At 37.8% G+C, this 17,128-nt stretch overlaps 1 protein-coding gene across 1 annotated transcript in view; it reads right to left on the bottom strand.

Moving 5' to 3' along the window:
* The window catches only part of mdga2a (MAM domain containing glycosylphosphatidylinositol anchor 2a), a 192,563-nt gene that overhangs the window by 71,243 nt on the left and 104,192 nt on the right, over window positions 1-17,128 (bottom strand). The window contains exons 7-8 of the mRNA XM_079832727.1: window positions 9,831-10,160; window positions 3,748-4,041 (exon numbers count right to left, since the gene is read on the bottom strand). Of these exons, the coding sequence (XP_079688853.1) occupies window positions 3,748-4,041; window positions 9,831-10,160 (624 nt within the window). The remainder of the gene's footprint in view (window positions 1-3,747; window positions 4,042-9,830; window positions 10,161-17,128) is intronic.

Here is a 17,128-nt window from a genome sequence, read left to right as displayed (position 1 = left end):
TTTTGTTAACATACCAACATGGCCACAGGTGTATAAAATCAAGCACCTAGGCATGCAGACTGCTTCTACAAACATTTGTGAAAGAATGGGTCGCTCTCAGGAGATCAGTTAATTCAAGTGGTTGCCACCTGTGCAATAAGTCCATTTGTGAAATTTCTTCACTACTAAATTATTCCACAGTCAGCTGTTAGTGGTATTATAACAAAGTGGAAGCAATTGGGAACAAGCGCAACTCGGCCACAAAGTGGTAGGCCAGGTAAAATCACAGAGCGGGGTCTGCGCATGCTGAGGCGCACAGTGCGCAGAAGCTATTGAACTTTCTGTAATAGCTACAGACCTCCAAAATTCGTGTGACCTTCAGATTAGCTCAAGAACAGTGCGTAGAGAGCTTCATGGACTTTTATTGTTATTCCATGGCCGATCAGCTGCATCCAAGCCTTACATCACCAAGTGCAATGCAAAGTGTCGGATGCAGTGGTGTAAAGCACACCGCCACTGGACTCTAGAGCAGTAGAAACGTGTTCAGTGGAGTGACAAATCCCGCTTCTCTGTCTGGCAATCCAGTTGACAAGTCTGGGTTTGGCGGTTGCCAGGAGAACGGTACTTGACTGATTGCATTGTGCCAAGTGTAAAGTTTGGTGGAGGGGGGTTGTTTTTCAGGAGTTGGGCTTGGCCCTTAGTTCCAGTGAAAGGAACTCTTAATACTTCAGCATACCAAGATATTTTGGACAATTTCATGCTTCCACCTTGTGGGAAAAGTTCGGGGATGGTCTCTTCCTGTTCCAACATGACTGCGCACAAGTGCACAAAGCAAGGTCCATAAAGACATGGATGAGTGAGTTTGGTGTGGAGGAACTTGACTGGCCTGCACAGAGTCCTGACCTCAACCCGATAGAACACCTTTGGGATGAATTAGAGCAGAGACTGCAAGCAAGCTGTTAAAGCTGCAAAGGGTGAGCCCACTCCATATTAAACCCTACGGATTAAGAATGGGATGTCATCAAGGTTCATGTGCATGTAAAGGCAGACGTCCCAAAACTTAGTCCCAAAACTAATGTACCTTTAGACATTACTACTTCTCTTACGAAGATGTTGAGGGAACCTAGGGGGATATTTAATGAATAATGGCCAAAGTTTTGTGTCTGTGCCTTACTTAAAATCATTGAATGACTTTAGAATACCTGGAAAACAGTGCACTAGACGTATAGAACTCTTTTATGCAACATAGGGCATGTTTACACGACAATGATAAGTAAAAGAGGAAAAGTTTTTCCCTTCGCATTTTTCGAGTACAGAAGACAATGTTGTCAAAACAATCCCCGTTCACACAGATCCACGGAAACAACTAAAAACGCTGTATTATGCATGCCAGGCCAGCAGTTGGCAAGTCACTCTGTAAAGAAACTATAGACTGAATAAGTAATCCGCATGCATAACATCACCATTTTCACAAATTCGTTTTTTTTTTTTAGTTTACACGGATACAATAAAGGTATTTTCAAAACGTGCACTTTTAAACCTGCATTTTCAGGTCCCCAAAATGATGTAGTCGTGTAAATGATCGGCCAAAACACATAACAAGTTTTCCATTTTTAGTTGACAGTGTCATGTAAATGGCCTCGTTGGAAAAACGTGCCTACCTATCAAATTCCTATACAGTACATACAATTAATTGCAGTTTCCTGATGAAATGACCACTAGTGGCAATACAACACAACTTTTATTCCTTTTCCCATTATTAAAAATGATTGATTAATAATGAGTTCTTTGCAAAATACTATGTTATGACTTCAAAACACGTTTACCACAGTGCAGGGGTAGCAACTCTGGCCCTCACGATCCACTTTATTGCAATGTTAAGATCAACCCTAATAAAAGGCCTGTGAAACATACAATAAAACTCAAAGCTCAAAGACTTGCAATGGCTGTTTCAACAAATACGTTTTTATTTCACGTTTGCTTTTGTGGTACGTTATTTTTTGTGTTATTTGTGTCATTTTTGAAGATAAAAAACTCATTGTAATAGCTTTCAATAAAAGTGACTAGCAAATTCCTCAAAATATCTCTGTTTATGTTCACAGAAGGAAGAAATTAAAATGATGATACAATTCGAATGTTTTGATGAACTGCCTAAAGGACCAAATTCTGCTGTCTGCATTAAAACAGAAACATAAAAATTGAAGCGCCAAGCAAATGCTAAGTTTATAACAGGCACCTGTGACTATACTTCATTGGAGAGTAGAGCTTTGAATTATAATATCATGACCCAAAAAGCAGGCGACAAGTGACAGTATTTCCCTCACCAAGAAAATGAATCGATTTCAAACAAGCTCTCGTTTTATGTAGAAAATAATAATAATAATCCTACAGCAAAGAACAATGGGTTTAAGCAAATTTCACAAGCCGAGCTACACTACAGCACTTACCAGATCTTGTGTTCATTAGTTTTCACTAAGCCAGTGCAATATGCAAAGGTCAGGATTATTTGATTTAACTAAATAGGGCATAATGATCACACATGCTGAATTCATAGTAGGGTGTAACAAAAGACAAAGCTTGGGGAGAGCGGGCAATTATAGAGAAACAAAATAAAAGCAGTGAATCGTGACTAACAAACAAAATCACTGACTCAGAGCACAACAGGAAACACACAAAGGCTATTTCAGACCAATCTGGCCCTCTAGACAAAAAGCGAGTCTGAAGACATTAAAGAAGTAAAATGCTGACACAAGATAGTATTGTGAAGTGTTATTTAAAATTCAAGCCAGAATGATTTTTTTTGTGCATCTATACAGTTTTAGCAATTATATCTTAAAGTGCTGAGCGCTTTTTCAGCTGACGCTACATTGTGTTCCTTCATGCACACGTTTTAAATGAAATCTTCTAGCACAATGCATTGTTAATTAAGGCATACATAGAGGTCATTTAATCTTTCTTTTTTTTAAATACAAACACTATGAAATATGTTTGAATGCATGCATAGTCCTGAAAATCTTTCATAAAGCAGAACTGTCAGGCCGTGCATGTAAGGTAGTGTATGAGGACAATATACTCAACAATTGGATAAAGGACTACATACAATCTGCCTTGTATGCCTCGGAGAACTTCATATGGGATTGTTGTTTCTAACACGTGTCAATTAGGGTGCGAGTTATTAACAAGATGGCAGGAGCATTGTGGAAAATAATCTCTACAAATGCCAGATACTTAATTAAAATCTCTTCACATACTTTAAGTGAAGCTTATATCTGCAATCCACCTTACACCCTACTTGCATTGTGGCTGTAATTAGATTTTACATTACATTGTGAGCTGTAGGGGAGAATAAGAAAATGTGGCCAAGGCCAGAACATGTTTTTCTCCTTCCCCATAGATGAAATGATTGTTAACACTTACATCTGACCCTCTCGTGTGCCTGTCTCCGAGTCAAACCGAGTCAAAGTCCTCTGCAATTCATTCATGCTATGCTATGATAATATGGAATGCATTACATTGCATTAACCTCTGTACCTGCGCTAATTGAATTGGCGAGTCTTAATGAGACACAGAGAAAAGATCGGCAATGTGCATCACTCACCAAGGTTGTCTGTAATTACAATTAATGATGCTCCTATACTTTCTTCATTTATTTCTCCAGAAAAGTAATGGTTTGCCAATCAACCACGACAAAAACGTATGTTCTAGCCTGAATGTAAGTTAATTAGGTCCAGCTAAAGTGCATGAGCAACAGGCACATCTATTACTTACACAGCACTATGAGCTCCACGATGGCCTCTCGGGGTTTGACGTTGAAGCCGTTGTACTGGCTGGTTTGGCAGCGGTACGTTCCGGTCATCTCACGGGAGACGTTGACGATGCGCAGAACTCCATCGTAACTTTCGGTTTGCATGTTGCCATCCGGCATGGCCGCTTCTTTATCAGCACGGGACCAAAGGATGATGGGCTTGGGTTTACCGGAGACCAGGCACTGCAGCTCTACTGTGTCGCCCTCCTGAGTGGCCAAAGGCGACTTTCCTCGTGGGACGGTCAGGTTGGGTGGAACTAAAAGAGGGTAGAAGATGATTAAAATGTACATATTACTGCACAAAACATGTTATGTTAAAAAAACACAAGGCCTTGGAGGAATGTTCCGGATACAAGTCGACAGCATTTATAGCATAATGATAATAACTAAAAGAATATATTTACACCACAAAAGTTTGTATAATAAAATACTACAAAAATAATTCACAAAATAATTTTGAAAGTGTTTTATACTCAAAAAGGCGGCAGTTATTTAATCAAAAATATTGTTTTCAATTTTAATCTAGTTTTAATTTTTAATAATGTAATTTATATCTGTTACAGCAACCATTACTCTTCAGTGTCACCTGATGTTTTGTCTAAAAAACTGTTGTCGTCTAAATCACCAATTTTGTGGTGGGACTACTGCTCTAGCTGAATAAACTTCTAGTTATATTGTCACAGACATAATATCTGTATTGGTTTTGCCAGTACATCAATAGAAACATCTTGTCACCCACTAGGTGTCAGGTAACAACGTTTCTGGCTGCTTTTCACCGACAGACATCATAAACGTATGCAGACAATAGGAAGGAGACAAGTTTATGTTCTTCTGCTGATTCCAGACAACAGTCTGGCAAACTACCGGCTCGGCTCCATGTAAACAAGGATGTTGTCACCTTCCTTCTTAGAATCCTAGCAGGACATTGTGCGAAGGTTACTGGGTTTACAGGTCTTATTGCTGTTGCGTTGTCTTGGCAACAAGGTAGAATATCATTTTACACATTATTTCAGACTCATGTTAACACATTTTGGGGCGGTTTACCGGACAGGGTTTATATTAAGACAGGAGTAGGCCTTAATCTAGAATAGTTAATCATGGCTGAAAAAATGGCTTAACTAACACTTGGATAGTCCTAAACTAGAGAAACAGCACACATCAGCTGTGGAATCTACAGGAATCTAAGAAAAATAATATGAGATGGGAGAAAAATTATTTGTCAATGCTTTTGCATTATCTCACAAATGTTTTGTGTTCACTCGCAAAATGTTTTGCGTTCCCTCAAAGAACTTTGCGTTTACAAAAATATTGTGAGCAAACGCAACGTTCCCTACTCTACCCACTCTGAGCAGGATTCAAACCAGGGTCTCCAGCATGGAGGGCAGACGTGCTAACAAGGACACTAGTCTCTAGCGTCAGAAGCTAGTGCATCCCTTGAGGCCAGGGAAGTGAAGTTTACACGCACAGCTAGCTTTCCTCTGTTACATACATACTAGGGGTGTAACGGTACACGTATTTGTACCGAATCGTTTTGGTACAGGGCTTTCGGTTCGGTGCATGCATGTACCGAACGGTTTCCGAATACAATCTTTAACAGTTCACAGTCGGCTTGTTTTAAGCGTGGAACACACTTCAATCCGAGTTCCCACACGAACATATTAAGTATTCAGTCCATTTTATCACGAAATTCAAATGATAAATAGCCGTATTGACACTCTTTAAAGTGGCGTGACTGATTACTGATCACAGTTCAAGCGGCCGCGCAACGGGCGCGCGTGAACGTGATCATATGTGAACGCGATCGATCATATCTTCCTAAAGAATTAACATGAATGAACATCTGAAGGTATGTTGAGGATACATTACAACTTACGGTCTCGTATCATATGTGATGTAATCGCTCAATCAGTGTTTCAACGGCGGAAAGACCTCACTATAACTGCTTGTAAACTAAACAATGTCATGTAGCATCACATTTACCTCAGGCAGTCATTCAGTGTCCACAGAATTTTATTCACCAGAGAAATCAACTCTTTCACTAAATATATGCACTATATTAGCCTATATATTCATTATATTCTACTTAACCTGTTAGGGATGTCTTGATTATTTTATGTATGTTTAAATAAACCTGTCATGAAAATGACAGACACTGTGTATAAATTATTATATTCCAAAAACGAATTGAAGAAAAAACTATTTTATAATTAGATTCAGAAGTTATTGCAAAAACTGCCTTATGTGAAGTTTACATGTTTGCGTACTATGTTATTTGAGTGTTGATTATTATACCTAAAAATAAATAGCAACTGAATTTAGGCAAATAGTTTGGGCTCTGTTTAATATTAATGTGAAAGCAAGGGCTCCCTATATAGTTTACAGCAATATCTTAAATAAACTTTTAGTTATAATTTAATTCATTTAAGGACAGACACTTTTCTTTTCTCAGTAAACCACTGTTTAATAAAAATAAATAAAAAGCAATTTTGTAAAACTGCTGTACCGAACCTGTACCGAACTGTGACTTCAAAACCGAGGTACGTACCGAACCGTCAGTTTTGTGTACCGTTACACCCCTAATACATACTGTACATACACAGACACACACACACACACACACACACACACACACACACACACACACACACACACACACACACACACACACACACACACACACACACACACACACACACACACACACACACACACACACACACACACACACACACACACACACACACACACACACACACACACACACACACACACACACACACACACACACACACACACACACGTGTATATATGAAGGGTTCAGATGCAAAGGCCTCTAAAAGCCACTTCGGTCAAAAATGAGATAACGATACTGAGTGAATGCTCTCCGCATATAGTATACGTTCATAAAATACTTTCACTTCAAACCCACTGAATCCCAGCCTCAGCCCATTTAGAAGTACTGGTTCTTAGGTAGAAACCTATACATTGAAGCCTGACAAAAAAGCTTTTTTTAAAGAAAAACGTCAGACGGACTTAGAGGCTTTTGCATCTGAAGTCTTCATATTGATCTTCATTCACATAGTCCAAGTAATGTGTCTTTGAAACACAAAGTAAATCTGAAGTTAATCCTGCCTCCTAGTAATTAGAGCCTCAATTTAGTCCTTCAGCTATTGTCATCATCCAGGAAATCATTTTATTAAATTTTGGATTAGACCAAATCTAGGACTATTTAAAACCATGACAGAGAAAGCAGATTTCTGTTAATCTGGTTTAAAAGACCATTTTAGCCCAGGACTATAATTTCTGTCTTATTGAGTAAGTGTTTTTCTTTAACGTTCTTTAAGTATTTCTTCTAACTATTTTCTGTTGTAATGGACATAAAAATGCCACAAATGCTGTCGACCTTGTATTCAACCCATACCATTCCTTCAAATGTTGCCAGGTATACTCAGGATATCTAGGTGCAAGGGAATCTGAGTTTTCCACATCAAATCCTCAAAGACGGAACAATTTGACCAGAATACTTTCTGCCAACTTTTTTGATTGAGTCCAGACCTCAGAAACAGCAAGGTCAGGTTGGCGAGATGACATGCTCTGTGAAACAGGACAACTGAAGAGGTCTACAGTTCAGCAATTCAACAGACACACAGCTTCCTCTGAAATGATCCACTGGGGTTCTGCACAGACCCCTTCCTTTAAAAATAGTGTAAATCTATACTTTACTATGCTCAAAGTATCTGGACATGAATTGCCCAAGTCTCCACAGGCCACTTCACAAGCACCATTAATAAAACAGCTGCATGAAAACAAGTGCCCTTGTTGGGTAGTGAGGATATCAATTGATCATGTTCTTCTGGGATTCTTTTAAAAAGTAGGAACAAAGTAAAAAAAAAAAAAAAAAATCCTATTTTAATACAGACATTTTTTCCTTCTTTGGAGATAAAAGAGAAATCTACTTTTCTCTCCTCCAGAAGGTGAGTGGGAAAGCCTGATTTATATGAAGGGATGGTAACGAGTATAGCATGAAAAAAGAGGACAAACAATGCTGAATGTATTTCCGATTGCGACTGCAGGGGTCCTGGTGGGAGAGAGATCTTGCGTCTGCAAGTTGATTAAGCATGACTTCTTTAGCAGACCCAGGGCAAACAAACAAACAAACAAACAAACAAACATAGGATATGTTGCACAATGAAATGAGTCAGAAAATAAATCACATTATCCATTCTGGCTACATTAAAAGCTTAAAACAGCATTATCTATGTTTTGTGAAAGAAAAAAAATATTTTAGATCTACATTTGTATCATTAAAGTGTCATCAAAGGGGGAAGCTGAGATTATTTTGTTTTATTGAAGCTATAAAGCCGTAATGTGCCAAAACAGTCGGTAAAACAATAATAAATGTAATCACCATAATATTTTTTAATAATAAATAATTTTGAAGTTTTTCTTTAAATTTTGAAGAGTGGTGACATCCTACCATTAACCCCATTTCCACTACAATTGTTTCTCATTTACTCAGTAATGCATGCATGATTTCTAATTAATTCGTATTTATGATTAATATATCCATGTTGCTGTAAGTGCCAATTTAATGATTCAATTGGTAAAAACCCACGGAGCCCCTAAAGGGCGTTTCACAAGAAATTATTGCATGCACAGCATTTTTTGCGTGCTCGCATTACAATTTCCGGTTTATGTATACTATAACCTATTTCCTTTGTGCATCACTGCCATTTTACTATGAAGACAATGAGTATGGATGCGCATGAATTAATAAAGATCTATTTGCTCAAAATTTGGCTTTCGTTAGGTCAGTACATCATATTTCATGGCCTTATGTCCGCTTTAACGGATTTAACTCTGTGGAGGACAAGAAATCGCGCCATGAAATGGGCTGATGGATGACGCCATGGGTGGTGCATTGTCCAATATGCCAAGTTTAATGGTTCATAATAAAAACACTGGTACAGTAAAAAGTGATCAAAATGTGTATTTCTTTAGGGCAGTATTTATATTATCCAATATAAAACTTTAATGGCCAACTAAAAAAAATAGTACAGTAAAATGTACAACAATTTTGTATTTCACAAGATCAAAACACCCTTTAGTAAAACACTTTGTCGGATTTAACACATCCTTACAATTCTAACAGTGCTTATTGTGAGCACAGCCATAGACATAAAAAGTGTTGGGGAAAGTTACTTTGAAAAGTAATGCATTAGACTATTGCGTTACTCCCTTAAAAAGTAACTAATTGTGCTACTTAGTTACTTTTTAAGAAAAGTAACACTTTACGTTACTTTACGGCAAATGTAGAGGCTCTTTCACACCAAAATGTAAAAAATAAGGCTGAAGGAAATGCAGAGTCACACCTGTACAGTAGAGGGCGCAGCTCAAACAATCCATTCAGCTGTGCTGCCATTCTGGGTTGCAGACAAATCTAAAGTCATATTTGCTTATGGTTTAACTGAATCACTGAAGGTCAGCAGCAAGTACATTGATCAATAAAGTGAGATTAAGTGCATAAAATATTTGTTTTATTTACTTAATTATTGGAGGTTTGCGTAGTATTCTGATTTTGCATTTTATTCATTTTGAGGAATACTGAATCTTTTTTTTTTTGTGCAAGTAGGATGAGTAAATGCTCAGGTTAGTCTAGAACTACAACCATCATGGTACTTGTAATGCATTACCCCAACACTGGACATAAAGGACTTTAGAAAGGTTTGTGCTATATAAAGGGAAGGCTCATGCTTTAATAATTGACAAACGAATAAGTAGCTGGATTCAGCCTCTTACTAGATGAACTGCTATAACGAAATTCAAAATTTGAGCACTTTTTACCAGCAAAATGCATTGTAAAATAGCAGTGACACACAAAAAACATTTCCAGTGTGCATGCAATAGTTTCTCGTGAGCACGCAAAAAGTTTCTTGTGCGCACCCAAACACAAAAGTCTGTATATTTTTAATTTTCGCAAAGGTCCCTTTAGGGGCTACGTAAAAAAAAAAAAGACCCTTTCAAAAAAAAAAGAAGAATAACTCACCAGTGGTGGAGGAGATGTTGACGTCTATGCTGATCTCTGGTATCCCTCCGTTCTTTAGTGAGGCTACACAGGTGTAAGTGCCAAAGTCGGTAAATTTGAGGTCGATGATGTCCAGGTTTGTTGTTCCTGGGGCAACGTCTGGGTCAGTCTGGGTAATGACCATCCGCTCTGAGCTACGTAGCGGACGGCCGTTCTTGAGCCAACTGAACATCAGCTCCTCGGGCGGCGTGGCCTCCACCTGACAGGATATCTTCACCTCTCGGCCGATCTGGATGTTGTCGTCATTATGATAGGGGTCTGGTGTGATCCAGAACCGGCCCTTCTTCAGAGCTGTGTGGACAGAATGAAATGCAACCAATTTAATAACAGCAACAATGTTCATGTGGATATTTCTACAACTTTAGCCAGTTTTTGCCCTTTAACTTTTTAGAAAATAAACTCTTAAGACACACTCTCAATTTTTTTCATTAAGTTATTTAGGACTGTCATGATTCCTCGAGTGCTCGATTAAAAATAATCCTTGATTGCAATTTAAATTAAACAGCAAAATACCGTTATCACTGCACAATATTAAACCCTAGAGGTTGATGATCGCGCCGGCGTCTATGAGGTCTAATCTGATTCTCTTCAGAAAATGAACTGTAACTTAGTGAAAACTTATCACACAAACAAGAGACATATGTCTAAAGAAACGTTGAAATGTCAGGTTTTAAATAATGTAAATCAAAACAAAAACTAGAGATGCTCAGCCGATACCGATTGCCGATTATTCAGAATGAACACCAATAGTTAGATTTTTCTTATGGAAATGAAACCTCTCCCAAATAATGCAGCAAACTATACAGAGAACCCTCTCATTTGGAACACAATAACCAAAATTTGTATACAACTCAATTGCACATATAAGGTATTTTATGGAGTGAATTTTGTGTGATAATTAAACAAACATATCCAGCATTTTGCAAACAAACACAATCTGCTTTGCAAAGGAAAACTCGACTCGCAAACAAACAGAAAGCGATGTGCAAATACAAAGGTCAGTTTGAGCGAAAAAGCAGAGGAGTAACAAATATATATATATATATTGTGTTTTGCAAATAATAAATGAGTGAGCGTAAGTTACATCATATTTCACAAATAAATATAAATTGCATGTAACCTTTGAAAAAATACCAAATCTAGTCCATACAAATACCTGTCTATTACGATCTCTCAGCTTAATTTTCTCACAAATGCAGTTCAGGCAGATTTTCTCACAAATGCAGACATTTTTATTTTAAAATAAAAATATTCTGATCACAAGTGATATTTACCTTGAATTTCTTCACACTTCAAATGCCTCATATATCATCTCAAGTATGCTCTGCATTGGCATTGTCGTCTCTGGTATGCAATTACAACTTGAATTACAATTAGATTTTTTTTTATCCAATAAAAGTACATTTAAAAGGAGCAAAAATCAATGAGTATAGTAAAATATATATATTTTAATGATTTATATTTATTTTATATTAAATATGTCGTTAATATAGTTTTAATATGATAATATGATGATATCCTTTTTTATGTATGTAAAAGTGCTGGGGTTGAAGAAACACCCAATAATGAAGACATTTTCATCTTAAAAAATATTGGTTTGCCCAAGAAGCAGTAACACACTGCTGGACATTTTCTCATAAAATCTCTTAATCTCTTCATACAAGATTTGTACTGCATGGATAATGATGCATTAAATGCAGTGTGTCAGTTTACATAGCTAAAAGGTCTTTGCTTAATGTAATTTCAAACCAGCTTAATGTACTTTTCCACAATTCATCCACACCACTGCTTTTCAAGTCATTATCACTGTGACAAGCAAGTGACATAAAAATGACAAAAACTAAAATGTTAATACAATTTCCCATGGGCTATTTTTAAGGGAATGGAGGTGAGTGACTACCATAGCCTGTAAATACAGCACAAATAAAGCTGGATCTTAAAATACACCGTCCAACTATCACCCCAAATAAGGGAAAAAGAAATAAACAGAGGAGAGGGCCCCTCAAGACCCAAAAAAACGTGATATTATTTAGATGAGGGATTGTCAGGGAGTTGCACACTTTCTCTGTTCAGAAGAGAACAGACGTTTCCTTTCACAGAACCCCAGTCCTTTGACACTGCCATTGAGAAGAACTCTGACTCAACCACAGTGACATCTACAGAGCTGGAAATGATGTAAGAACGACGTGACATGACACACACTTTCCACACTCTTGCACACTACTCCACACATGCTAATGAGTTAATCTTTGCGAGGTTGGATTAAGAGATCTTGCGCACTGTGAACTCACATTCAGAAATAACTCCAACTGAAAGCCACACTAGACTGAACAGCATCTATTTTAGGATCTTTACGAATTAAAACCACACAGTAAATAAGCCAAAACAGCATCCCGCCGACTTTTTGTAAAGTCATAAAGTCAACATGAAATCAAAACTGACTTCCCTAATACAAATCCCTGGTGTTATTTTATGATTCATGTAATTTATTGAAAAAAATCAAAAATTACACCGATCAGGCATAACATTATTACCACTGACAGGTGAAGGGAATAACACTGATTATCTTGTCATCACGGCACCTGTTAGTGGGTGGGATATATTAGACAGCAAGTTAACATTCTGTCCTCAAAGTTGATGTGTTAGAAGCCGGAAAAATGGGCAAGTGTAAGGATTTGAGCGAGTTTGACAAGGACCAAATTGCGATGGCTAGACGACTGGGTCAGAGCATCTCCAAAACTGCAGCTCTTGTGGGGTGTTCCCGGTCTTCAATGGTGAATTTCTATCAAAAGTGGTCCAAGGATAGCCTGACAAGCCAGACCCACATCAGGATGTTGGGTCTGGAAACTCACCATTGACAGGGCTCAATCCGAGGGGCGGGATAAACTGTTGTCTTTCAAATTCCCTCTGCATGCAATTGGATAGCGCCATGACCGCCACAACCAACCAGAGCAAAGAAGAAGGTGAATCTGAGCTAACGTCAGTTGATAGACTTTCGCCGTATCCGGTCGGCAAAACTTTGAACATATCTTCTTTTCTTAAGAATGACTTCAGTGCCGTTCTTTGTTCTTTTCTCAAAGAAAAGCTTAACTCCAAGTCTTCCAGAGTCGTGGTCAAAGCCGATTCAAAAGTCCGCTGTTCGCCAGCTTCTGTGTTTACGAGTAGCACGCAGAACCGCCACAACACTGCCGTGACGTACCGTCATTATGTTAAGCCCGCCCACCGACTCTACACACGCTGTGATTGGCCTGACCAGAGTTTGGTTTTTCCAGCTCTCGGGTCTACCGAGAGTTGCTAGACTACACTCGCGGCAAAATAAATTTTCTGCCGCTAGAGTGCGTCTAGATTTCTAGGCTAGTCCAAGGAAGGAACAGTGGTGAACCGGCGACAGGGTTATCGATGCACGTGGGGAGTGAAGGCTGACCTGTGTGGATCAAACGGATGAGCTACTGTAGCTCAAATTGCTCAAAAATGCTGGTTCTGATAGAAAGGTGTCAGAATACACAGTGCATCTCAGTTTGTTGCGTATGGGGCTGCATAGCCACAGACCAGTCAGGGTGCCCATTCTGACCCCTGTCCACCGCCGGAATCATGTTTTCTTTTGGGAAATGTCACATGACACAAGTAAATGTGAATGCTGTTTTTCTGAAGTCACGCTGACTTCAACAAAAAAGAAACAAAAAATCTCATAAAAATGAAGTCGTGTTTTATTTTAATTTTCATTAGCGGCCGTTCACTGCTCTTTTTAACAGGAGTAAAGGGGTCAGAGACACACAAGCAAATGTCTTCCAATGGGATCCCAAGTCTCAAGCTATCAATGAGCCAAAGAAAAACACTACAATCTCATTTCCAAGTCATTTTTTAAAATGCTGTGAATCTGGCAATAATTATGAATCAGTCACTGAATTATTTAAAAACAGCTTTTAGGAAATCTTATTAACCAATTTATTTGCATTCGTTCTGCACATTTTACAAGCTGTTACAATCTGGACTGTTAAGAGAGGATGTTTCAAGATGGACTACGATGCTGATACTGGCAGAGACTGAATATTATGAGATATAGGTCTATAACAATGAAGAGCTTTAACTTTGCAGGGTTGCTTTATGCAAGGTTAGGCTCGGCAGGCCTTGCCTCACTGGTCAATTTGCAACTTAATAAATAGCTGAATATTGTGGTGAGATAGCTGTGTGATCTTGGGTGACCCCATAAAAACGTGCAGGGTGTTAATGCTTTCGAGTCCAGTTCCTTCACACGAGTTCTGTCATTATCAAAAAGCACTGCAGGTAAGCAATTACCAAGAGACAAGCTGCGTAATCTTTACTGAACATTTAAAGTCAGGTTTCTACACGTTGAACGTTTGACTGTGATTTCTTGCAGTAATCCACTGTAATAACATCTCTTGAAATTTCAAAAACGCTTAAATTGGAAATCCAACTTTCTGCCTCAACTTTTAATGAGCTTTCCAACAGAAGAATATATCAAGGAGCTCCTAAGAGACAACATAATGGTTTCTCTCCACCATTTGCACCTGTGTTTTGTAACTGTTTGTTTTATGAAACGTCTGGGAAAGAGTTAAGACTTCACCTTGAATAACTGCAATGCCTTTTTGCATGGCACGAACACAATAATAATGCTCAAAGACTATTCTTGTCTGGCATCAAATATACAGTGCCCTCCACTAATATTGGCACCCTTGGTAAATATGAGCAAAGGCGGCTGTGAAAATAAATCTGCATTGTTTATCCTTTTGATCCTTCTCTCAAAAAAATTCTAACCTTTCATTGAAGTAAAACCATAAAAAGTGGGGGGAAATTCTCATTATGAAATAAATGCTTTTCCTCTAGTTCACATTTGGCCACAATTATTGCAACGTCCTTTTCCCAAGATAACAGCTCTGAGTGGTCTTGTATAATGCCTGATGAGTTTGGAGAACACCTGACAAGAGATCAGAGACCATTCCTCCAGATCCTTCAGATTCTCCATGTTGGCGCTTCTTCTCTTCAGTTCACCCCACTCATTTTCTATAGGGTTCAGGTCAGGGAGTTGGGACGGCCATGGCAGAAGCTTCATTTTGTGCTCAGTGACACATTTTTGTGTTTGTTTTGGATCATTGTCTTGATGGAAGATCCAAACACAGCCCATTGTAAGATTTCTAGCAGAAGTTCGGGTTTTGATTTTTTTATCTGTTGCTAGAATCCATGATACCATGTCTCTGAACAAGATGTTCAGGACCTCCAGCAAAAAAACATTAAAAAGAAAAGACCTCCATCCTACAACATTAAAGATTCAGCAGTATATTTAACTGTGGGCATGCAGTACTTTTTATCCCTGTTTGCATCAAACCCATCTGGTGGGTTTGCTGCCAAAAAGCTCTCTTTTTTCCATCTGACCACAGAACCAGGTCCCTTTTGATGTTCCAGTCATGTTTGACAACTGAATATGCTGGAGTTTGTTTTTGGATGAGTGAGGAGGATTTTTCTTGAAACCCTCCAAAACAACTTGTGGTGATGTAGGTGCTGTTTGATGCATTTATTTTAGGCTTTTTTTACCCCAATACTCAACTAATCTCAGCAATTCTCCAGCTGTGATCCTTGGAGAGTCTTTGTCCACTCAAACTCTCCTCCTCACCGTGCATTAGGGAAGATATAGACACACATCCTCTTCCAGGCAGATTTATAACATCTTTAGTTGATTGGAACTTCTTAATTATCTCCCTGATGGTGGAAATGGGGATTTTCTTACAGCCACTTTTTATTTTGTGAAGCTCAACAATCTTTTGCTGCACATCAGAGCTATATTCTTTTTACTCATTGTGATGGATGATTAAGCGAATTTGACCTTTATGTTTCCTCATATTTATACTCCTGTGGAACAGGAAGTCATCACTGGACAATGTCATGCTCCTAGTCACCCTGGTGTGCTAAAAAAATATATATGAATGGGAATATTCAGAAATATTTTACTCACATGAATTTCTAGGGGTGCCACTAATTGTGGCCAACATGCATTTGGAGAAAACATTTATTTTATATTGTGAGTTCCCCCCACTTTCAATTGTTTTACTTCAATGAAAGGTTAGAATTTTGTGAATTTTTGTTTACTGAAAGATCAAAAGGATAAACAATGCAGATTTCTTTTCACAGCCGCCTTTGCTCATATTTACCAAGGGTGCCAATATTAGTGGAGGGCCCTGTGTGCAGAAGTTATTGATGAATTCATTTCAAATGATTTTGCTAGATGAGTCTTTTCTTTGGGATATTATAATTAGTTAGTTGTTTCCTCAACTCGACTCCCACCCCAGCTTTGCTCATATTTACCAAGGGTGCCAATGTTAGTGGAGGGCACTGTATGCAGAAGTTATTGATGAATTCATTTCAAATGATTTTGCTAGATGAGTCTTTTCTTTGGGATATTATAATTAGTTAGTTGTTTCCTCAACTCGACTCCCACCCCAGCTAATTGTCAACACTCTTGTTGCATTATATGAAAATCAATAACCCTTTTGACTAGCCCCAATCGTGCAATCAGAGTGAATGGACACAGTGAATGACTGAGAAATGATGAATACGTGGTGCCGCACACAAACACTTTTCTTTATTACAATACCTTATGTAACCATGGGAATATTAAAGGCATCTTTAAAGTATTTTTTATTCATGGCCACATTCAATTGCGGCTTTTTAGACAGCACAGCACTGAAAACTGGAGTTTCAGACTTACTCTGCAATGCTGAATATTGCAGCAATGGTTTGTCATTTGGAAATGGAACATTGGTATTTAGCACATAATAATCAGTGAATTAAATTAATGTCTTTCAAAAGAAAAAATAAACAGATTATCATTGCCTGGGATGTAACAAACAATAACCAACCAGGTAAATTCAAACAATACTTTTTTAAACAGATATAATTCACAATGCATGTAAGTAACTGTAAGTAAAATGTGTGTAAACATTTTGTGCAGAAGTCAGAAATTGCACCTGCAAAAAACGGAAGGTTAAGCCAGAATGTTCCATTTTATAATAGATATTATATTCATATTTTATAATACATATTATATTATATTATAGTACATATATTAAATAAGTAAAAAAATTAATAAATATTTAATAATAAATAATAAATATTTTACAATTTACATAGTAAAATAAAGTTACATTTATGTAACATTTTGTGAAAATATTATAATATAATACCATATATAATACAAACATAATACATATTTGGCTGTGCATTACACTAGTAACTGTGGGCCTACA

Source organism: Gobio gobio, assembly GCF_949357685.1.
Source record: "Gobio gobio genome assembly, chromosome: 13".
Lineage (NCBI taxonomy): Eukaryota > Metazoa > Chordata > Actinopteri > Cypriniformes > Gobionidae > Gobio > Gobio gobio.
Note: the sequence above shows the minus strand (reverse complement) of the source record. Positions and strands in the feature narration are given on the sequence as shown.